The following is a 16,513-nucleotide window of genomic DNA, read 5'->3' as shown; positions in this document are numbered from 1 at the left end:
TTGGGACAGGCCGACAAAAAAAGAACACAGGGTGGAAGGGAGGGGGGCGGGGGGGTTACATTGCATGAAAGAAGCCGTCGACCAGTGTTCATGAGTGCACCTATACAGGACGATTCAAGAGTGCCCGGTGGAGCGAGAAAACACAGCTAAGCTCTAAACATCAGAGAATATCCGTTATGATGAAAACACATAACATGAGCTCAGACTCTATAACACGTTGCTTTAAATCATGACAAAGGAAAAAAAAAAGAGAAGAAAAAACATTATTTTTGTACCAAAATCTATCCGTAACTATTTATTTTCCCCCAGAAAAGGATGTTTTGACAAATAAAAAGAATTTAAACGTGGTTAACTTGTTTTTTGTTGTTGTTGCTATACACATATCCAGTGCTAGGCGATCAGCGTCTAGGGTTAAAAAGCGGTTGAATAAATAAGACGATAGTACCACGATGCGTGAAAGGCCAACGGATGTCTGCGGGGGGAGCTGAGGAGCTCCCTCAGACAAAAAGAAGAAGACAGTTCAGAGCAGCAGGTTGTTGTTGTTGTTTTTGGAGATCCCCGGTGAGGCAAATTCGGCAATGCCAGCCTGATTCGACAGATTCGCGGTCCACGCCGGAAGAGATTGTTGCTTTTGTTGCAGACTGGCAGTCCTAAAAGGGTCCTAAAGGGTTGTAAAAAAGGTTTCCTTTGCTTCAGGTTTTCCCCCCGAAAAAAAGGAGCGACAGAATCCCCCCCCCCCCCCCCCAATGTCCCCGGAGGAGGAGAGGCGTGTCCGGAGGGAAGGAAGGACGTCAGTGCTGCCACTGAGCTCTCGACCATGACAGTGCTGAACTAATAAATACTTCACGTAAAGAAAATGAACATCCACCACATATATGAGAGAGAGAGAGAGAGAACAAATGCCACATGCTCGAGTCGTCGTCGTATAAAAACCAAGCCGGACCAAAGGAAACCCCCAAATCGATCGCATTGAGATCACTGGGAGAAGAGAAGAATTCAGCCGGCATTCCTCTTTTTGTTGCAAGCACCAGTCCACACACACACACACACACACACACACACACACACACACACACACACACACACACACACACACACACACACACACACACACACACACACACACACACACACACACACACACACACACACACACACACACACACACACACACACACACACACACACACACACACACACACACACACACACACACACACACACACACACACACACACACACACACACACACACACACACACACACACACACACACACACACACACACACACACACACACACACACACACACACACACACACACACACACACACACACACACACACACACACACACACACACACACCTTTTCCCTTGTTTTCTGCCTGGGTCCACCTACAGAGGACTGCAAATCCATTCAGGGAACAAGCGAGATGGGGATACAATGATTTGGACGAAGGGGGGCTGGGGGGGTTAAAAAAAAAGAAGAAAAACCCGGCTACTTTCCGCTTTTCTTTGGCACAGCGCCTCTCTTGGCCTGCCACAGGTGGTTGTGGATGGTCACGGCGTCCACGCTGACCGACACGGTCTTGGCGGGGATGGCGGTGAACTGCTTTCGGTCCGAGCTGTACTTGTACAGCTTGTCGATCATCTTCTTGCCGATGCTCTTGGGCCCCGTGCCCGTCAGCTTCTGCATCTCCTCCGTGTCGGGGAAGTACGAGTAGAGCGCCCGGAACTGGCAGCCGCCGTCACGGAAGAGGATCATCAGGTGGTTGGACTCGCACTTCTCCAACTCCTGGGGAGGGGAAGGGCGTGAAAGTCACTAATGTTTTACTTTACAGAAGCTTTTGACCATGTAATGTGGTATTTTATGAGTTAGTCAACCTCAAAAGTGTCCATTAGGCCTTATTGTGTTGCTTTGTAATGGAGGAAGTTCTTCATACCAGCAGAATAAACTTATTAAGTTGGTGCGTGTCCGGCTTAGTGTTGTGACTTTGATGAAGTACCCTGCCTACGTATTTCTTGATACAGATACTGAAGCAGAACCACGGGAAAGAAACTAAAACACCAGGAAAAGTAATGAAATAAATGACCGAATATGGAACATTAAACTCTGTGAAGCCGTTGAGTTCATGACTTCAATCTCCTTTAAACTGTAGTGGTCGACTCCATCCCTCTGGTTAACTCGTGCTAAATCCCAGGACCGCCCCCCCCCCCCTCCCCCCGATGCGGCCCTAAAGCGTTCTTTAGGTACCAGTACTAATTAAATGGTGTATCGGTTTATCGTGCGACACTACTTTTGGGCAGAGAACCGACCTCTAGGATCTGGTTCTTCTGAGGCTCGTTGACTTTGCCAGCCAAGCAGCAGTGGGAGATGGCGTTGTGGATGATTGGCTTATTCGACTTGGCGCTGGGCTCCTTGAATAGTTTGGGACCTAAAAAAAAAAAAAAGGAAAAGGAGAGAGTAAATAAGTCAGGCGACTATAAATTAAAGTGCACCTCATGCACAATTATCCATTTATTGTTTTCTGAAAAGCAACACATGACACAATGATCACCACTGGTCTGTTATCGTGGGAACACGAGAACATGAGAACAGCTGACAAAGACAACATAATAAATGTGTGCGCGCCACATACCGGTGTATTCGGCCATGGACGTGATGGAGGACGCGGTGGAGCCGTTGTCCCAGTCCCTTTCGGCGGTTCGACTGTTGTTCCGACTGCCGGGAAACGACTCCACGGAGTCGCAGCTGGGAGACATAAAAGGAATACTGCAACTACTGCTAATCTCTTTTGGAAGAAAAACAACTAAACAATACGCAGGACTAATTCTCAAGCACAACATTGTAAACAAAAACAAAATCTGGGAGCGGCTTACCGCTGAGAGCCGGCCCCTCCAGAGTTGACGCTGTCGGCCTCGTTGGTCGCCGCGGAGGCGAGCGACAGACTGGAGCCCGACTGGGCGTTGCTCAGGTTGTCGGCTGTGTGAAACAGAGAGAGGTTTGTTTTGTCTCTGAGCAACAGAAACACTTAAATAAATAGCATCTGCCACGTGAAATCCCAGCTCTGCTTCCTCTCCCAGTGTGTCGGTTTGAGAAACAGTGCGACTGTTAAACGTCAAACTAATGATGCGACAATCTTACGCGTGGAAGAAGAGCACTTGGAGAAATTGTCGCCGCAAGATTCCTCTCTGAAGACGGACTTGGGTCTGTGTTTCTGCTTCGGTTTGGGGGTTTTGGGCTTCACGAGGCCTTGTTCCTCGAACATCTCCTGCTGCTTCCTCCGAAGATACTCCTGCTTTATGAGCTCCCGCCGCGTCTTCTCCTCTTCTTTACGCAAGCGGTCCTCCTCGGCCTTCCGTCTGGTTTTGAAACCAAACACCAGCGTTAGCACTGTTGTCATCGTTGGAAGAACGACATCTAAACCCTAACGTTGGACAAGTTACCTGACTTCGTCTCGTTTCAGCTCCGATTCTGATTCTAGTTGTTGTTTACGCAGTCGAGCCTCCTCAGCTTTCTTCTGCTGCTTCAGCAAGAACGCTGCTCTCTTCTTGGCGAGCTCGTCCTCGGCCTTCTGCTCGTCCTACGGCGCACAAACGTGACCACTTGAAAAGTGCAATTCATGCAATCAGAATCGGTGCAATAAAAACTAAAGTTTAATACATCTACCCATTTTCATTACCTTGAAGAAGAAACCCATGACCGACTTCTCTCCATCGCCTCCTCCCGTCGTGTCCTCAGCGGCGTCGTCTTCCTCGGGCGCCTTCAGCTCAGACAGATCGACCTCGATCAGCGTGGATTTGTTGCGCTGCCCCCCGCCTGATGGTTTATTCTCCTTCCCTGAACCGCCTGAGGAGTTGAGGTCAGACTCTCGCAGGGTGCTGGACAGGCACTCGTCAAAGGACACTTCCGGGAGAACCACGGCGTTCAGGTCCACGCGGGTCGGCAGGCGCACGTTTGCCTCGTCGTGAAGGCGGAAGTTGGCGCTCCGAACGTGGCCAGCGCCCGGCCTGTCGATCGTCTCTGCTGCCGTGGGGTTCTTTTGGCTGTCGGGCTGGTCGGTCCTGGGGGACCTGCCCCCGGGCGACTGCCTTAGGTGTGGTATCGCGTCTGACCCACTCTGGGTGGGGGTGAGGGTCCTGGAGGACTGCCAGCCCTGCTCCTTGGCTATCTTGAGCTCTGACGGTTTGGACCTGGGTGCCCTCCCTGAGCTCAGCTTGGGGGGTTTCCTGGTCGGAGTGGTGCCGGCGCTGGAGATGTGCTCCACAAAGTGGAAGCCCGCCTTTCCCTTCGCGTCACCGTTTTTGTCGCTGGCGACATGAGGCGTTGGCGTTGCGGCCACCGGGGACTGTTTCGCCATCATCATCATCTCCTGCTGCAGGGACAGCTGCATCATCTGTTGCTGGATGCTGCCGATGGAGTCGTTCAACAGGTCGATGGAGCGCATGCACTCATTTAGGTCCAACTCTTCTTCTGGGTGGAAGCTTCCGCTGGGCTCTTTCTTTTCTGCTTCTAAGGCACCTGGCGGGTTGGTTCCCGATACCACTTTGTCCCCTCTGAGGGCGTCGACACACGTGTCGTCTTTACTCGCCGGCGCTCTCGCCGCACTGAGCTTGTCTTTGGCGACGTCGGCTTTGAGCGAGTTGGGCAACGTGTCACTTTTGCCGCCGCCTCTCTTTACGATGTGCAGGAAGGCCGCCTTCCCCAGCTTCTGCCTCTGCCTCGCCGACAGCACCTCCATTTTCTTCTTCTGGTGCTCAATGGCCCGCCGCTTCTCCTCCAGCTGCATACGGAGCTGGACGATTTCAGAAGCCAGTACATGAGAACCGCCGCTGCCGTCGCCGGCGCGGATGCATCCTCCCAAGGGGGAGGAGGGGCTCTGGTCCCTTTTAAGCCTCCAGGAGGAAGTCAGGGGCAAGCTGCTGCTCTCGGATCCATCTGGAGTGGTCCTTTGGGAACTGGAGGCACTGGAGCGGAGGTCATGGTTGCTGCCGAAGCGCTGTTGCTGGGCTTTGCGCTCCGCAAAGGAGGTCATGCGCACACTGCCACTGGCCATGCTGCTGGCCTGGGAGTGACCGCTGAGACAGGGGCTGGAGCGACCGCTGCCACCGTTCATGTCTTTGTCCTCGTGCTCTTTCACATTCATGTCTTCTTGGAGTTTGGCTGATTCTTCTTCTTCTTCGTCTTCTTCATCATCGTCCTCACGAAGGGCTTTCCTGGACCAGTTGGGGTCTTTCGTGGTCAGAGCTTCATCCAGATCCTCTTCCTCTTCGTCCAGGTCCTGAAGCTCAGCGTCCAGGCCCTGGGTAGACTTTGGTTCTTCAGAATCTGAATGAAGGTAGAAACCCCCAACTGGCTCTCTGGATGAGGGGTCCGCACTGCTGCTAACTATGGGGCAGAAATCTGCCCGACCCGGTTGAGACTCCTCAAACAGGTCTGCCTGGTCGCCCGGCGGGGTAAAGGTTTGGTTCAAGGCGGGTGGAGCTTTTCTACGAACAGCCGATGTAGACCCGTCTCCTATGCGTAGAGAGCCCCTTCCAGAGGAGTGGGGCCCCTCGCCGCTCTCCTCCTGCTTGTTTAGACATACAGACTTCTCCTTAGCCGTTTTGATCACAGAAGGCATCAGCGGTTCTAGGTAAAAGCCATCTGGGGCAGGCGTGGACTCCGCTGTGGCCGTCGCTTGCGTCCCGTCGACCCGTTTGGCGACGACGGGAGCGTCAGTCCTCGCAACTGCCACCGGAGTTTCCACCCCGTCCTCAATGTTGACATTTCCCAGAAGGCTGTGGCCGTTGACTCGCCGCATCGCCGCCTGTAGAGGCTGGTGGACGGCGGTCTGGTGTTTGGGCGTGACGTTGATGACGTTGGACGCCAGGCTGTCCTTGCTTATGGAGCGAGCCAGACTCACACTGTCGCCAGAAGCAACGTCTGCATCGCCGTCTATGGCCGAATGAAGCATGTAGGGGCTCAGCGTGGACAGTGGTCTGCAGAAAGACATGATGAGAAAAATATAACTTGTAAAGTCAGCGTGACATACAGCTTAGAATAGGAACGTGTAGATTTATAACAAAGCCCACTGAGCGTTACAAAAGGTGTCACCTTCACAGTAGCATATGGAAACAAAAGTTATGAGTAAAAACATGTTTCATATTTTAAGGTTTTATTTGAGCTACTTCAGGTACCTCTGCCTTTTGTCGGGCCACGCCACCACAGAGCCTCGGGGTTGTCCGTCCATCTGGGTCAGGGAGTTGGAGCGGCTTCTGAGTCCTTATCAGGAACAGACACAATAGCAACACTTAAGTATAACAATCATAAGATGACACGCAAACCTTTTGTCTTTTCTTGTCTTTTGTCAGTGTACAGACCGTTGTCCTTACCTGCACCATCTTCCCCTTGCTGCTTTTGTTGCCTCTGTCTGAGAGGCAGGAGCGGATGGGAAGGACTGAAGGTTGGACCCCCTTTACTAAAATGTTTAACATCAGCAAGTTACAAAATCATAACTGCCTTTGAAACACTATTGGGAGAGCAGATTAACGGAAAGTGTTCACTTCACCAGTGTGAGGTATGGGATAAGGACTTTATCCCCTCAACCAAACAGGCAACAGACAAGAAAGTGGCATGAAGTCCCGTCTCAGGACCCTTTAAAAGCTGCAGTGCAGGACTTTAACATATAAATGAATACCCAAGCAAGTGCCTGCTTTCTGTGACAACATTCCCACGCTGGTGCATGCATACCTGCAAATGAGCGCAGGGGTGGGGGGGGGGATCTTTACAAGTCTTGGCGTGCAATAATATTTTATATTAATTTGACTGCACGTTGAGTTTCTAATCATCTGGAGCGTTCACTCCTGCTTTAAGATAGCTAACCTAACTTTCACACAAGCGTGGGGGACGACGCACAGAATGCAATAATCATCTCAGCATTATGCAAATCCTTATTTAATTTGGCCAGGTGAAAAGTGGGTTGGAAGTGCGTGGCACGTGAGAATGAAGGGGTCAGACGATGCTGCATATCTACCCATCTGTTAGGGCTACGGTTACTGGTTAGGAGACAGGATCGTGATGGAGGTGGAACAAGAAGGAACAAGCGAGAGAAGACTTACAGCGGGTCAGAGTCTTCAGGGTGCAGGAAGTACCTGTTACAGACTTCAGGGCTGCTCTGGTTATCGGCCGAACCGGGGCTGACCAGGAAGCTGCGCTTGGTGGCGTTGGAGATAGGCACTGAGGGGCGGGCACACTTGGGCTGAGCTATTGCTCGAGCTGAAGAAAGGAGGAAAGAGAGTCCTCATTTTAACACGTGTAGTGATCGATACCGGCATTAGAAAGAAAAAAAACTCAACATAGAACCTTGACTGGGATTTACTTTTTACTGTAATCCAACTTAAAATAACATAAGGAGAAAGAAAGGGGCACTTTAAATTAATGTAAATGTTGTAGTAGTCGACGGGGATGCTTACCATCTTTGAACTCTTGGAGGTCTCTGGGCTGGACAAACTCTGGCTTGACAGTCTCAAACCACCAGAAGAGTTCAGCGATGAACACCATTACATTGTGCTACATAGGGAGCACAAGAAACACATCATAAAATAAGGACTCTTGAGCTTTATGAAGCAGGTAAAAGTAGTGACATCAGCATTGTCTGCTGCTGCCTGATGTGGCTGACTTTGTGTACTACATTTTAAAAGTACATTTTTATTGCAAATGTTTATGAAAACACTGTTTGTACCTTGAGCACGAGCGGCGAGTAGAGCATGTCCTCCATAGTCAGATAGAAACTTTTATTCAGGTACTCGTTGGCAAACTCTTTGAGTAGATGAATGTTGTACAGGCTGTCCGCAATGGAGGGGACTTCCTTCAGGCAAATATCTGGTGCGACGGGACAGGGAGCAGAGTCAGATCGGGACACAACTCAATGAGCTGCTGGCTATAAATGTCACAACGACTGGACTGGGACAAGTAAGCCATGTGCAAGTGACAGAAATAGTCTCACACATGGATATTAAATTCAATGCGTTAGCTGAGAAAGCGTGATGCTCTTTACAGAAAACCTCTTTGAGGTCAACTGATAAATTGAATGCGGGTCTGCGAGTGTGTGAAAGTTCATGCTCAGCAGGCTCAGCATACCCTCCAGCTTCATGAGGTCTGGGCAATAGTAGTTGACGACAGTGAGCAGTGCGGCGCCGTCACAAACATCCCTCATCAGGTCTTCCAGCAGAGGGAAGAAGGGCAGCTGGCGGCCTGAAGCGTGCTCCCGGCGATACCGCACCTAACCACCAGGGGGAGAGGATGAGGGTTTTAAGAGAAGAAAAGCAACTACAAACACCACGATGGTACCACCGATGAATGACACCACATAAAACATCCTAAATGCAATGACTAGTGTCACAAGTAGCAAATCTCTTTGGTTGCGAGATTCACGTCTGAACTAGTCAAGGCATATATTGATGACGGATGTTTTGCTCGAGTCTTTGAAGCATCAGATCGAGGTTCTCCCCTGGAGTTTCAAAAGAAAGAAAAAAAATTAAAATAGTTTGATTTGCCGATATATGACGATACTCCTCTTCAACTGACCAACGGCAGGTTTAGCGTCATTTACAGAAGAAAATAAAGACAAAAACCTTGCTGCTCGTGATCAAGCGGTTTAGGGAGAACCCCAAAGACCTGGTTGAGTGTGAGGAGATGGAGGTGGAAGTGTGAGAGCGGTGATGTGAACAACACAGTGGACGGTCAAGCTTTCCTCGGGCCTCGATGGGAAGGCGGCTAGCGGAGGAGCCCAGTCAAACTAGGCCACGTGACACAGCCGACTGGGGAGAGAAACTGGGGTAATCACCGTCCCACTTATGGGAAATGAGTGTGTCGTAAGTGCAGGAACTCCCTGACCCCAGATGCATTAGTTTTGAAAACATACTCTGAACAGCCTTTTAAGAATGGGCATATTCAAACAGAACAAACCAAGAACAACAGACTCAACACATATAGGCTGAACTTGGTTACATAGTGTGCAACCATTAAAGAAACTGGAGCGACATAAATACAGAGTGCGCAGACTGAACTGACTGGTGCTGCTGCTTGCAACTCCAAATAGTTTCTGCGTGACTTAAAAAGATATGCACCGTGTACTGGGAACGCCACTCGGTAATGGAATGACTAATCAATCTGACATTTCTGCGACACTTGTAAATGAGCCGTGAGAAAATCAAAAGTTGTTTAGAAATGCAGATTGAATTAGCTGAAGCGGAGGCATATTTGTATATCGTGTAAAAAAAATAAATAAATGGAAATGACTCCAACAGAGCCGATATAAGCCGAGCGCAAATATGTCAACAACTGTGTTGATACTTAACAAAGAAAAAGGCAGGACAGAAATATCAAACTAGGTTTGAGGTCATTCAGAAAGAGGGCCACCGTAACATACATTAGTTTGTTCACTAGCATCAGCATCTTGATCACGACTCTTTGAAAAAAACATATTTCTAAAAAGGAACCCTTTAATAAAAGAGATCAAAGCTTTATTTTAAACACAAACTGATCCTAGATGGCAAAGACTAGCACAGGAGCTATGAGACGACTATGCACAATTTAAAAAGATCACAGTAAAACAAGCTAAAGAGGATATAAACTTATCCAAAATATTTATTCAGACGCATCTACAGTGTGTTGGGAGGCCGTTACACAAAAAGAGACAGGCTCTACTAAAGGCAGCTTTAAGTCACACGTGAAACTACTCTACAAAATAAGTTCTACATATAAAAAAAAAAAAAGGAACTCCTCCTGACAAAGAGGGAACACTGTACCGCTTCGAGGAGCTCCTCTGGCTCCAGCATGCAGAGGGCCAGCTCGTGCATGACATCAGGCTGACACACACACACACACACACACACACACAAGAGAGCAGAGATACTGTCAGAGGCGACCGTGTGCACTCAGTGTGTGAGAGCAGAAGAGCGAGACCGGAGGGGGAATGACAAAGCAGATCAGTGAGAGGAAGGTGGCCAAGGGATGGGACAGCAAAGCAAAAGGAGGAGGTGTAGGCATGGATTCCCTCTTGTTTCTCAGTGGGCAAGCAAATACCACGCGCACACACACACACACACACACAGCAGATCCACATGGCGTACTTGAGCTTGAAATGAGGTAGCACACATTGCGGAGCTGAAGGAATGTCTTGTGATCGCTTCACAAAAGGCCAGAGAAACCTTACACCTGGGTGAAAAAAATAAATTTAAATATAACTTTCAGCTTTCTCCCCCTTGCCGGCACTGGCTACAAGCAGAACAGAATGGAGCTTGAATGAGCCATGGTGGAGTGTGCGCGCACATCAACACAGTACTACACGTGCAAAGGGGGAGAGAGGAAAGAAAATGGGGTTATGGGGGCGGGGGGGGGGGGGGGGGGGCTGGCAACCAACATACAGGGACTAGCTTCCAATACCATTTGGAGGGAGACTATCCAGTGTGCAAGGATAAGAGAGGGAAGGGGAGGGAGGGTCAGATGAGGAGCAGAGTAAATAACAGGTCAGAGGAGACAAAAGGATCGGATCTGCTTCCGGTGTAAACAAGAGAAAAAGGAGAGCAAGGTCAGAACAACTCCAAAAAGAAACATTCCTCATTAAAACTAAAGAGGATCTCGTCTTCAACCAAAAGATGTTGTGGTGGTGATGATACCTGGACCAATTTCTATGTTATTTTTATTATTATTATTTTTTTAAAAGGAGTTATTTCTAGAAGTTTCCAAAAGCCAGAAATATGAAGTTACTGGCAGAAATGTATTGGGTCATTTTTAGCTCTGGTATTCCTTTTTTTTTCCTTTCTTTCTTCTGTAAAAGAAGCAACTGGAAGACACCGCGAGTGGCTTCACCTTTTGGTGGCTGGGGGATTCCAGGGGATGGTGCTTGACTTTGTGCTCCCGTTCTGAAATCTCCCTCATCTTCGTGTTCACCTGCAGAAGAATTAATAAGCGTGTGTTACATGCAGTCAAAAAGAAACCAGATGACAACAGAGGATTGAAGAATGCTCTGCAGTAACCCGGCGAGTGTAGATCGGTGTACATGCAACAGGTCAGTCATGAGATTTATACTCTATGCTCTTAACTTTTAAAGATATCTTACGTGGTTTAACGGTTTGTTTTTCTTCCTTGAGGCATGTTTCTGTATCAGACTGAGAGCTCAGTGAGCACGGCTCTTCCTCATAGCACAAATTCTTTGAATTTTACAACAATTTACCGGTGGTGTCATTTGATGTTTCCATGTTGATGGGACACATTTCATAAGCTCCACAATCAATAGATTAATAAAAAAATGTCACTTGGGAATAAATCACTTCTCCCAGGCAGTGATGGTGTGGGACATAAATGGTGATTAATGGACACACTGCCGCAGGCCTTCAACTCATTGAAAGATGACTGCAACATGAGCCTCTTGTGTGTGTGTGTGTGTGTGTGTGTGTGTGTGTGTGTGTGTGTGCACCAGATCCACACTCCTCTCCGAGCTCCAGTGACATGTAGGCCTCAAGAAAACAAGTAGGCCACTGTAGTCTACAATGTCAGTGTGAAACAGACTATTCATAACCCACGGTGCCGAGCGGCAGCCTAGGATCATAATCAGATTTACAATCCCGGAGTAAAAAGGCCGCACTGGAAGACGTACGGAAGACGAGTGCGTGCGTGCACCTCGGTGTCCGTCCACGGCTAAAAATCTGCAAACTGCATAATTTTTTGGTTGTCTAGTTATGGCTGCATGATTAAAAAGGCCCCCGCTATTCTTAACACTATTGCTAACTTAGCCGAGTGCATCACCCGCTACTCGGTGCCCAGAGACACAGTGGGGGGGGAGGGGGGGGGGGGGGGAGCCAGTTTGCACACTTTGTGTGTTTGATGGTGCGTTTGCCTACCAGCTAAAAGAACTACAAGTACACACACACACACACACACACTGATGATTACATCACATTCACTCAGCCACTGCTACGCGGGCAGACAGCTAGGAGAGTTTTTCGGCAAGAGTGAAAGAAGTCTTATAGAACGACTTCTAGCTGATTGCTTGCATACATCGCACCTTGTTTTTTTTAAAAGTTTTAATGAAGTGTGTTTAGGACGCCTTACATCCCATTAGTGTCTAGATGAGGGGTTACCCAATTGTGGGTTGTATTCATTCACACAACACAGCAGTAGTGGTTACAGACACATCTGGCACAGATCTGCAGTGTGTGTGTGTGTGTGTGTGCGCTCCAACCTTGTTGATCCAGAAGACCATAGCGTCCTCCAGGTCAAAGGGCAGCTCCTTGGAGGCACTGAAGGTAGAAAAACGCTTGACAGAAGCCACGACTTTCTCGATGCTGATCATCTCCACTGTGTAAGCCATCATGAGGGCATCGATCATTGGCATGTGGGCACTCTGGGTGAAGGGGGAAGTAGAAACACAAATCAATTTCATTGGATTTTTTTTTCCTGGTTTCCAATTCAAAGTATAGCAAAAGCAACAAAAAAAAAAAACCACTCGACTTATCCTGCAGGATTTGCTGATCTTTCACAAACACCGTCATGACGACACCTCATGAGAGCCAGGGGTTTGTTTCAAGGATTTATCCCGGGTCAGTGCTTTGTGCAACACTGGCTTACTCCAAATGGTGCACAGAGGTGAGGCTCGTTAACATAAAGAGTGAGAGGTATTCAGAACATTCACCGCAGCACGACTTACATGAACAACAACAGTGAAAATCCACTTCCAGACAAAGCTAGACTAAGATATAAGACACAAGAAGAAAGGATAAAGACTGTGCATCAAAGGAAGCTAAATGCTGCTCAGATTCTGCTGGCTCGTTGGATTCACTCACACAGTAGCTTCTTTTGTTTTGTTTTCAAAAGCAATTTAATTATCTTAGTCCTAAAAGTGTTCATATAAATTCCTGTGGCTTTAAACTGCTAACTAAACTGCTTTCGCACAAAATGACTCAACAAAACAAAAATAAAAAAGGTGGACTGCATTTACCATCCAAATGTCAATAAGCAGTGCTCAATAAATAAACAAAAAAGGGCCGATATAACGGCATGATGTGCTGTTAAATCTTTTGTTCTCTCCCAACACACACACGGAGAGGGCTGCTATTGCCCGCGAGCCGTCTCCGTGCATGACAGACAGACAGCGTGCACGCACATACACACAAAGTTTTAAGTGGACTCACAGAGGGTGAGTGGCTTCTGTAGGTTTTACAAGCCCAGCTATTGACACAGCAAGACTCAGACACGGTGCAAGGGAACTGTCTGTAGGTATAGAAGCTGTTTCATACACACAAACGCACACACGCCGTAGAATATGTCGCTATGGAAACACCTTGTCAATCAGCAAACTGGGGAGGGGGGTTCCAACAGTCTATCAGAGATGAAGCAGTGTCCTGCTCAGGATTTTCCATCCCCTCACAGGCTTTGTGTATGGCTGCTTCCACACAAGCCTGCGTGGATTATTTTTGTCAGGCCGCTAGCAGGAAAAAGAAGATGCACATCCTTCACCAGCCACGGCCCGCAGAGACGAGGCATGCTCGACACCATTGTTGGTTTCCATGGTAACACACGGGTAGGAAAATGACTGAGAGCAACCGAGCTGCTTGGCGTTCCTTCTATCTGGTGTGAAGTGCTCTTGGCGAAATTGTGAGACATTGGATCTCATCGCTAGAGGGCATGAGGAGGGGAGGGGCTGCTCTTGGACGTAGTGCTGTCAACTCGGATGATGGCCGACAGGATGTAGGTTACACACCGAGGACATTTAACTCTCTGCTCTGTGGAAATATTTAAAGCATTACACCCGTTTTGGTGGCAGCAGTAAGAATCAGTAGAACCGAGCCACGAGGCAGGGAAGCAAATAATTTTTTTTAAAAACTGGGCATTCAGGAACAAAAGGGGATGATTTTCAAGTTCCAGCATCCGGTTAATGCTCTTAACAGATTGACGAAAATGTAGGTGAGAAAAATGTCACCAACAATGAACAATGAGTCTAAGAAGTATTAGCGCAAGCCCTCTTAACAGTGATGATTCAACTGCCTGCTCCGAGAGGGCACAGGCACACATTTTTATGAGGATTTGTACATTAGCTTTTCCATGAACTAGTTAGAAGTATCAGCTTGTTCCATAATTGTACTGGATGTTCTTCGATTTGTATGTATGATAATATAAGTAAGGTAAGTAGCCCTATTTCGTGAGATTTTATTAGATTAGGAATTAAATTCTAAAGAAACTATAGCTGAAACAAAAAAGTGTTTGTATTTTTTGTTTTGTTTTTAAGCAAATATTATTGAGATATATTAAAAAGGCTGACCCAAAAAACAGAAACGAATTGCCGTAGCACAATAACACCACAGCCATTTAAAGTAGCTTGATATTTATATTCTAGAATAATAAATACAACTTTGATCATACATTTTGTACGTATATGTAAAAATAAATAATAAAAAAGGAGTAACTGGCTAGCAAAACCACTTGATACATAAGCAGCAGAGCTTTTTTTCTAAAAAGAAATTATATATAATGCTCTTGGTGTATTATGTAATAGCGTATTATGTGAAACAATTGCACCTGAAATGTGATGCCCATACAGTGTTTTAGTTACTCCACACAGTAGAGCGAAGCTTCCTGGGGGCTCAGATGTCTGTGGTGGAGATTGCTTGCACTTCTGGATCTAGATAAAAGCCGTAGCCTCTTCCAGTGACTCCACTGTGGTAAAACAACAGAAGCAGGAAGAGCTACGCTGATGTGCAAAGTTGGAATAGCTTCTGGCCTAATTTCCTTTTTCTCCGACAGTCTGGGCTACAAGTTAAATTCGGCAACTGCGACATTTTCCAGGTGACTGCCAACACAGCGAGTCCCTCCACTCACCATTTTGATGGGCACACAGGCGAGGTCCCCGTCTGTGACCGGCGTATCGTCACTTTCCACAACATATATGCCCTTTCTGGACAGAGACTGGATGACCGAGAGGTGGGACTGAAGAGACGCCGCCTGCTCCGTCTTGAGGATGAGGGCGCAGACGCGGCAGTAGAGCTCGCAGGACAGCAACAGGTGGATGACGGGCGGCTTAATGTGTTCCTGGTCGTACTGGTCTGTGTAGAACGGGTCCCTTAAGTCCTCTGGAATATGGTCTGCAATAAAGAGAGAGCGCTTAGGTGAACCATGAGGCATTGCCATGTGCTCCTAAAGCAGTAGGTGCAGTTTAGCTTTCAAATTGTGACCTGGATTTAAAATGACATTCACATGGGTTAGCTGGTGAGATAACAATATAATAAGATACAGGAATATAATAGAGTTTGGAAAACACCTTTAATTAACACCAACATCTACACCCATCGAACCTCTACAGTGTCAACAGGCTACAGGAATGCGACAACTTCCTATGTGATATTTGTTCGATGCTGGCTTCAGTTTACTTGGAGCAAACATGACCATTTGCGTTTGCAAGTCACAGCGTATTCTTCGGGAGAGCATTGGGGAAACGGATCCTTGCTAAGCCGAGTAGTCCTCAGTGGAAGCAGGCTTCTCAGGTGACACGGTGGGCTTTGCCAGCACTGGATCCACTAAAACTCAGGAAAAAAACAGTGACCTACACCACAGAGGCTGTTGCGTTGGATGTGAAGTGACTCTCAAAAACAGAAATCACAGCCATATAAGGGCGAAGGATGGAGCGCTCCACTTCAGGCGTGCACAAACCAAATTTATACTTCATTGTAAACTACACAGAGGCCCAAAATAGGTCTAAAATTATGCATAAAACCCGGTCCAAAATCCTTCACGACACGAAACTGTTGCGGTAATAGAAAAAAAAAAAGCCCTGTTCTGTTAAAGCTATTTGGAACTGTGTAACACAGCATAAGCCGTATGTGTGTATGCGATGTGTTCTTAGGGCCTGCTGTGAATGGGGAGATAAAAAAGAGAGCCACTCGTCAGCAATCTCCTGTTCACGAAAACAGGAAGGCAGGCGGCTTCTTCCAGCTGTTTTTGTAGATGATAATATATAAAGGACGTGAGGATGTATTAAATATGTAGACAAGAATATTACACCATAACAACCTGATGGGGCTTGTCCTCAACCAAAGAATGTGTTGGTCGACTAACAGTCGTACAATTTTGTCACAATTACTTGATTTAAAGTCAACAAATCAGTTTATTTTTCCCCCCTCGACAAATAATGCACAAAAGCACACTTTGAATCAAGAAGCAAGTCATCCAGCATGACAAAAACATTAAAACGACTAATACAATAAAAGAAAATGTAGTCGCCGACCACCAAAAAACGACCAGTCGACTAAAAGGGGACCACCCTAAAACATGAACTATAGTCTGAAATGTTTTACCAGCACTAGTATTGGATAAGATCACGTTGAACATCATGGGGTTGTGTCCTCATGGGAGGAATCACAACAACACAAGTGTTGCTCTTCTCTCTTCAGACATTGTTTGAGTATCGGCCTGTGATCATCACAGTCTTGTCACCTGCTTAGAAAGTAGGGAAGTCCCGACCGTTTCTATTTGTCA

The 16,513-nt window shown here is 47.4% G+C and overlaps 1 protein-coding gene across 1 annotated transcript in view; it reads right to left on the bottom strand.

The window, feature by feature from the left end:
* Positions 1-1,390: 1,390 nt before the first annotated feature.
* Positions 1,391-16,513, bottom strand: part of LOC117735862 (calmodulin-regulated spectrin-associated protein 1-B-like) — an 18,891-nt gene continuing 3,768 nt past the window's right edge. The window contains 16 exon segments of the mRNA XM_034540756.1: positions 1,391-1,795; positions 2,317-2,435; positions 2,640-2,752; positions 2,881-2,983; positions 3,146-3,363; positions 3,448-3,584; positions 3,684-5,982; positions 6,181-6,265; positions 6,376-6,461; positions 7,102-7,258; positions 7,456-7,552; positions 7,725-7,864; positions 8,123-8,264; positions 10,856-10,936; positions 12,228-12,389; positions 14,861-15,123. Of these exon segments, the coding sequence (XP_034396647.1) occupies positions 1,499-1,795; positions 2,317-2,435; positions 2,640-2,752; positions 2,881-2,983; positions 3,146-3,363; positions 3,448-3,584; positions 3,684-5,982; positions 6,181-6,265; positions 6,376-6,461; positions 7,102-7,258; positions 7,456-7,552; positions 7,725-7,864; positions 8,123-8,264; positions 10,856-10,936; positions 12,228-12,389; positions 14,861-15,123 (4,499 nt within the window). The 3' untranslated portion in view covers positions 1,391-1,498.

The sequence above is a fragment of the Cyclopterus lumpus genome, chromosome 9 (assembly GCF_009769545.1).
Source record: "Cyclopterus lumpus isolate fCycLum1 chromosome 9, fCycLum1.pri, whole genome shotgun sequence".
In the NCBI taxonomy this organism is placed as follows: Eukaryota; Metazoa; Chordata; class Actinopteri; order Perciformes; family Cyclopteridae; genus Cyclopterus; species Cyclopterus lumpus.
The sequence above is the reverse complement of the archived record's forward strand: the minus strand, read 5'-3'. Positions and strand labels throughout refer to the sequence as shown.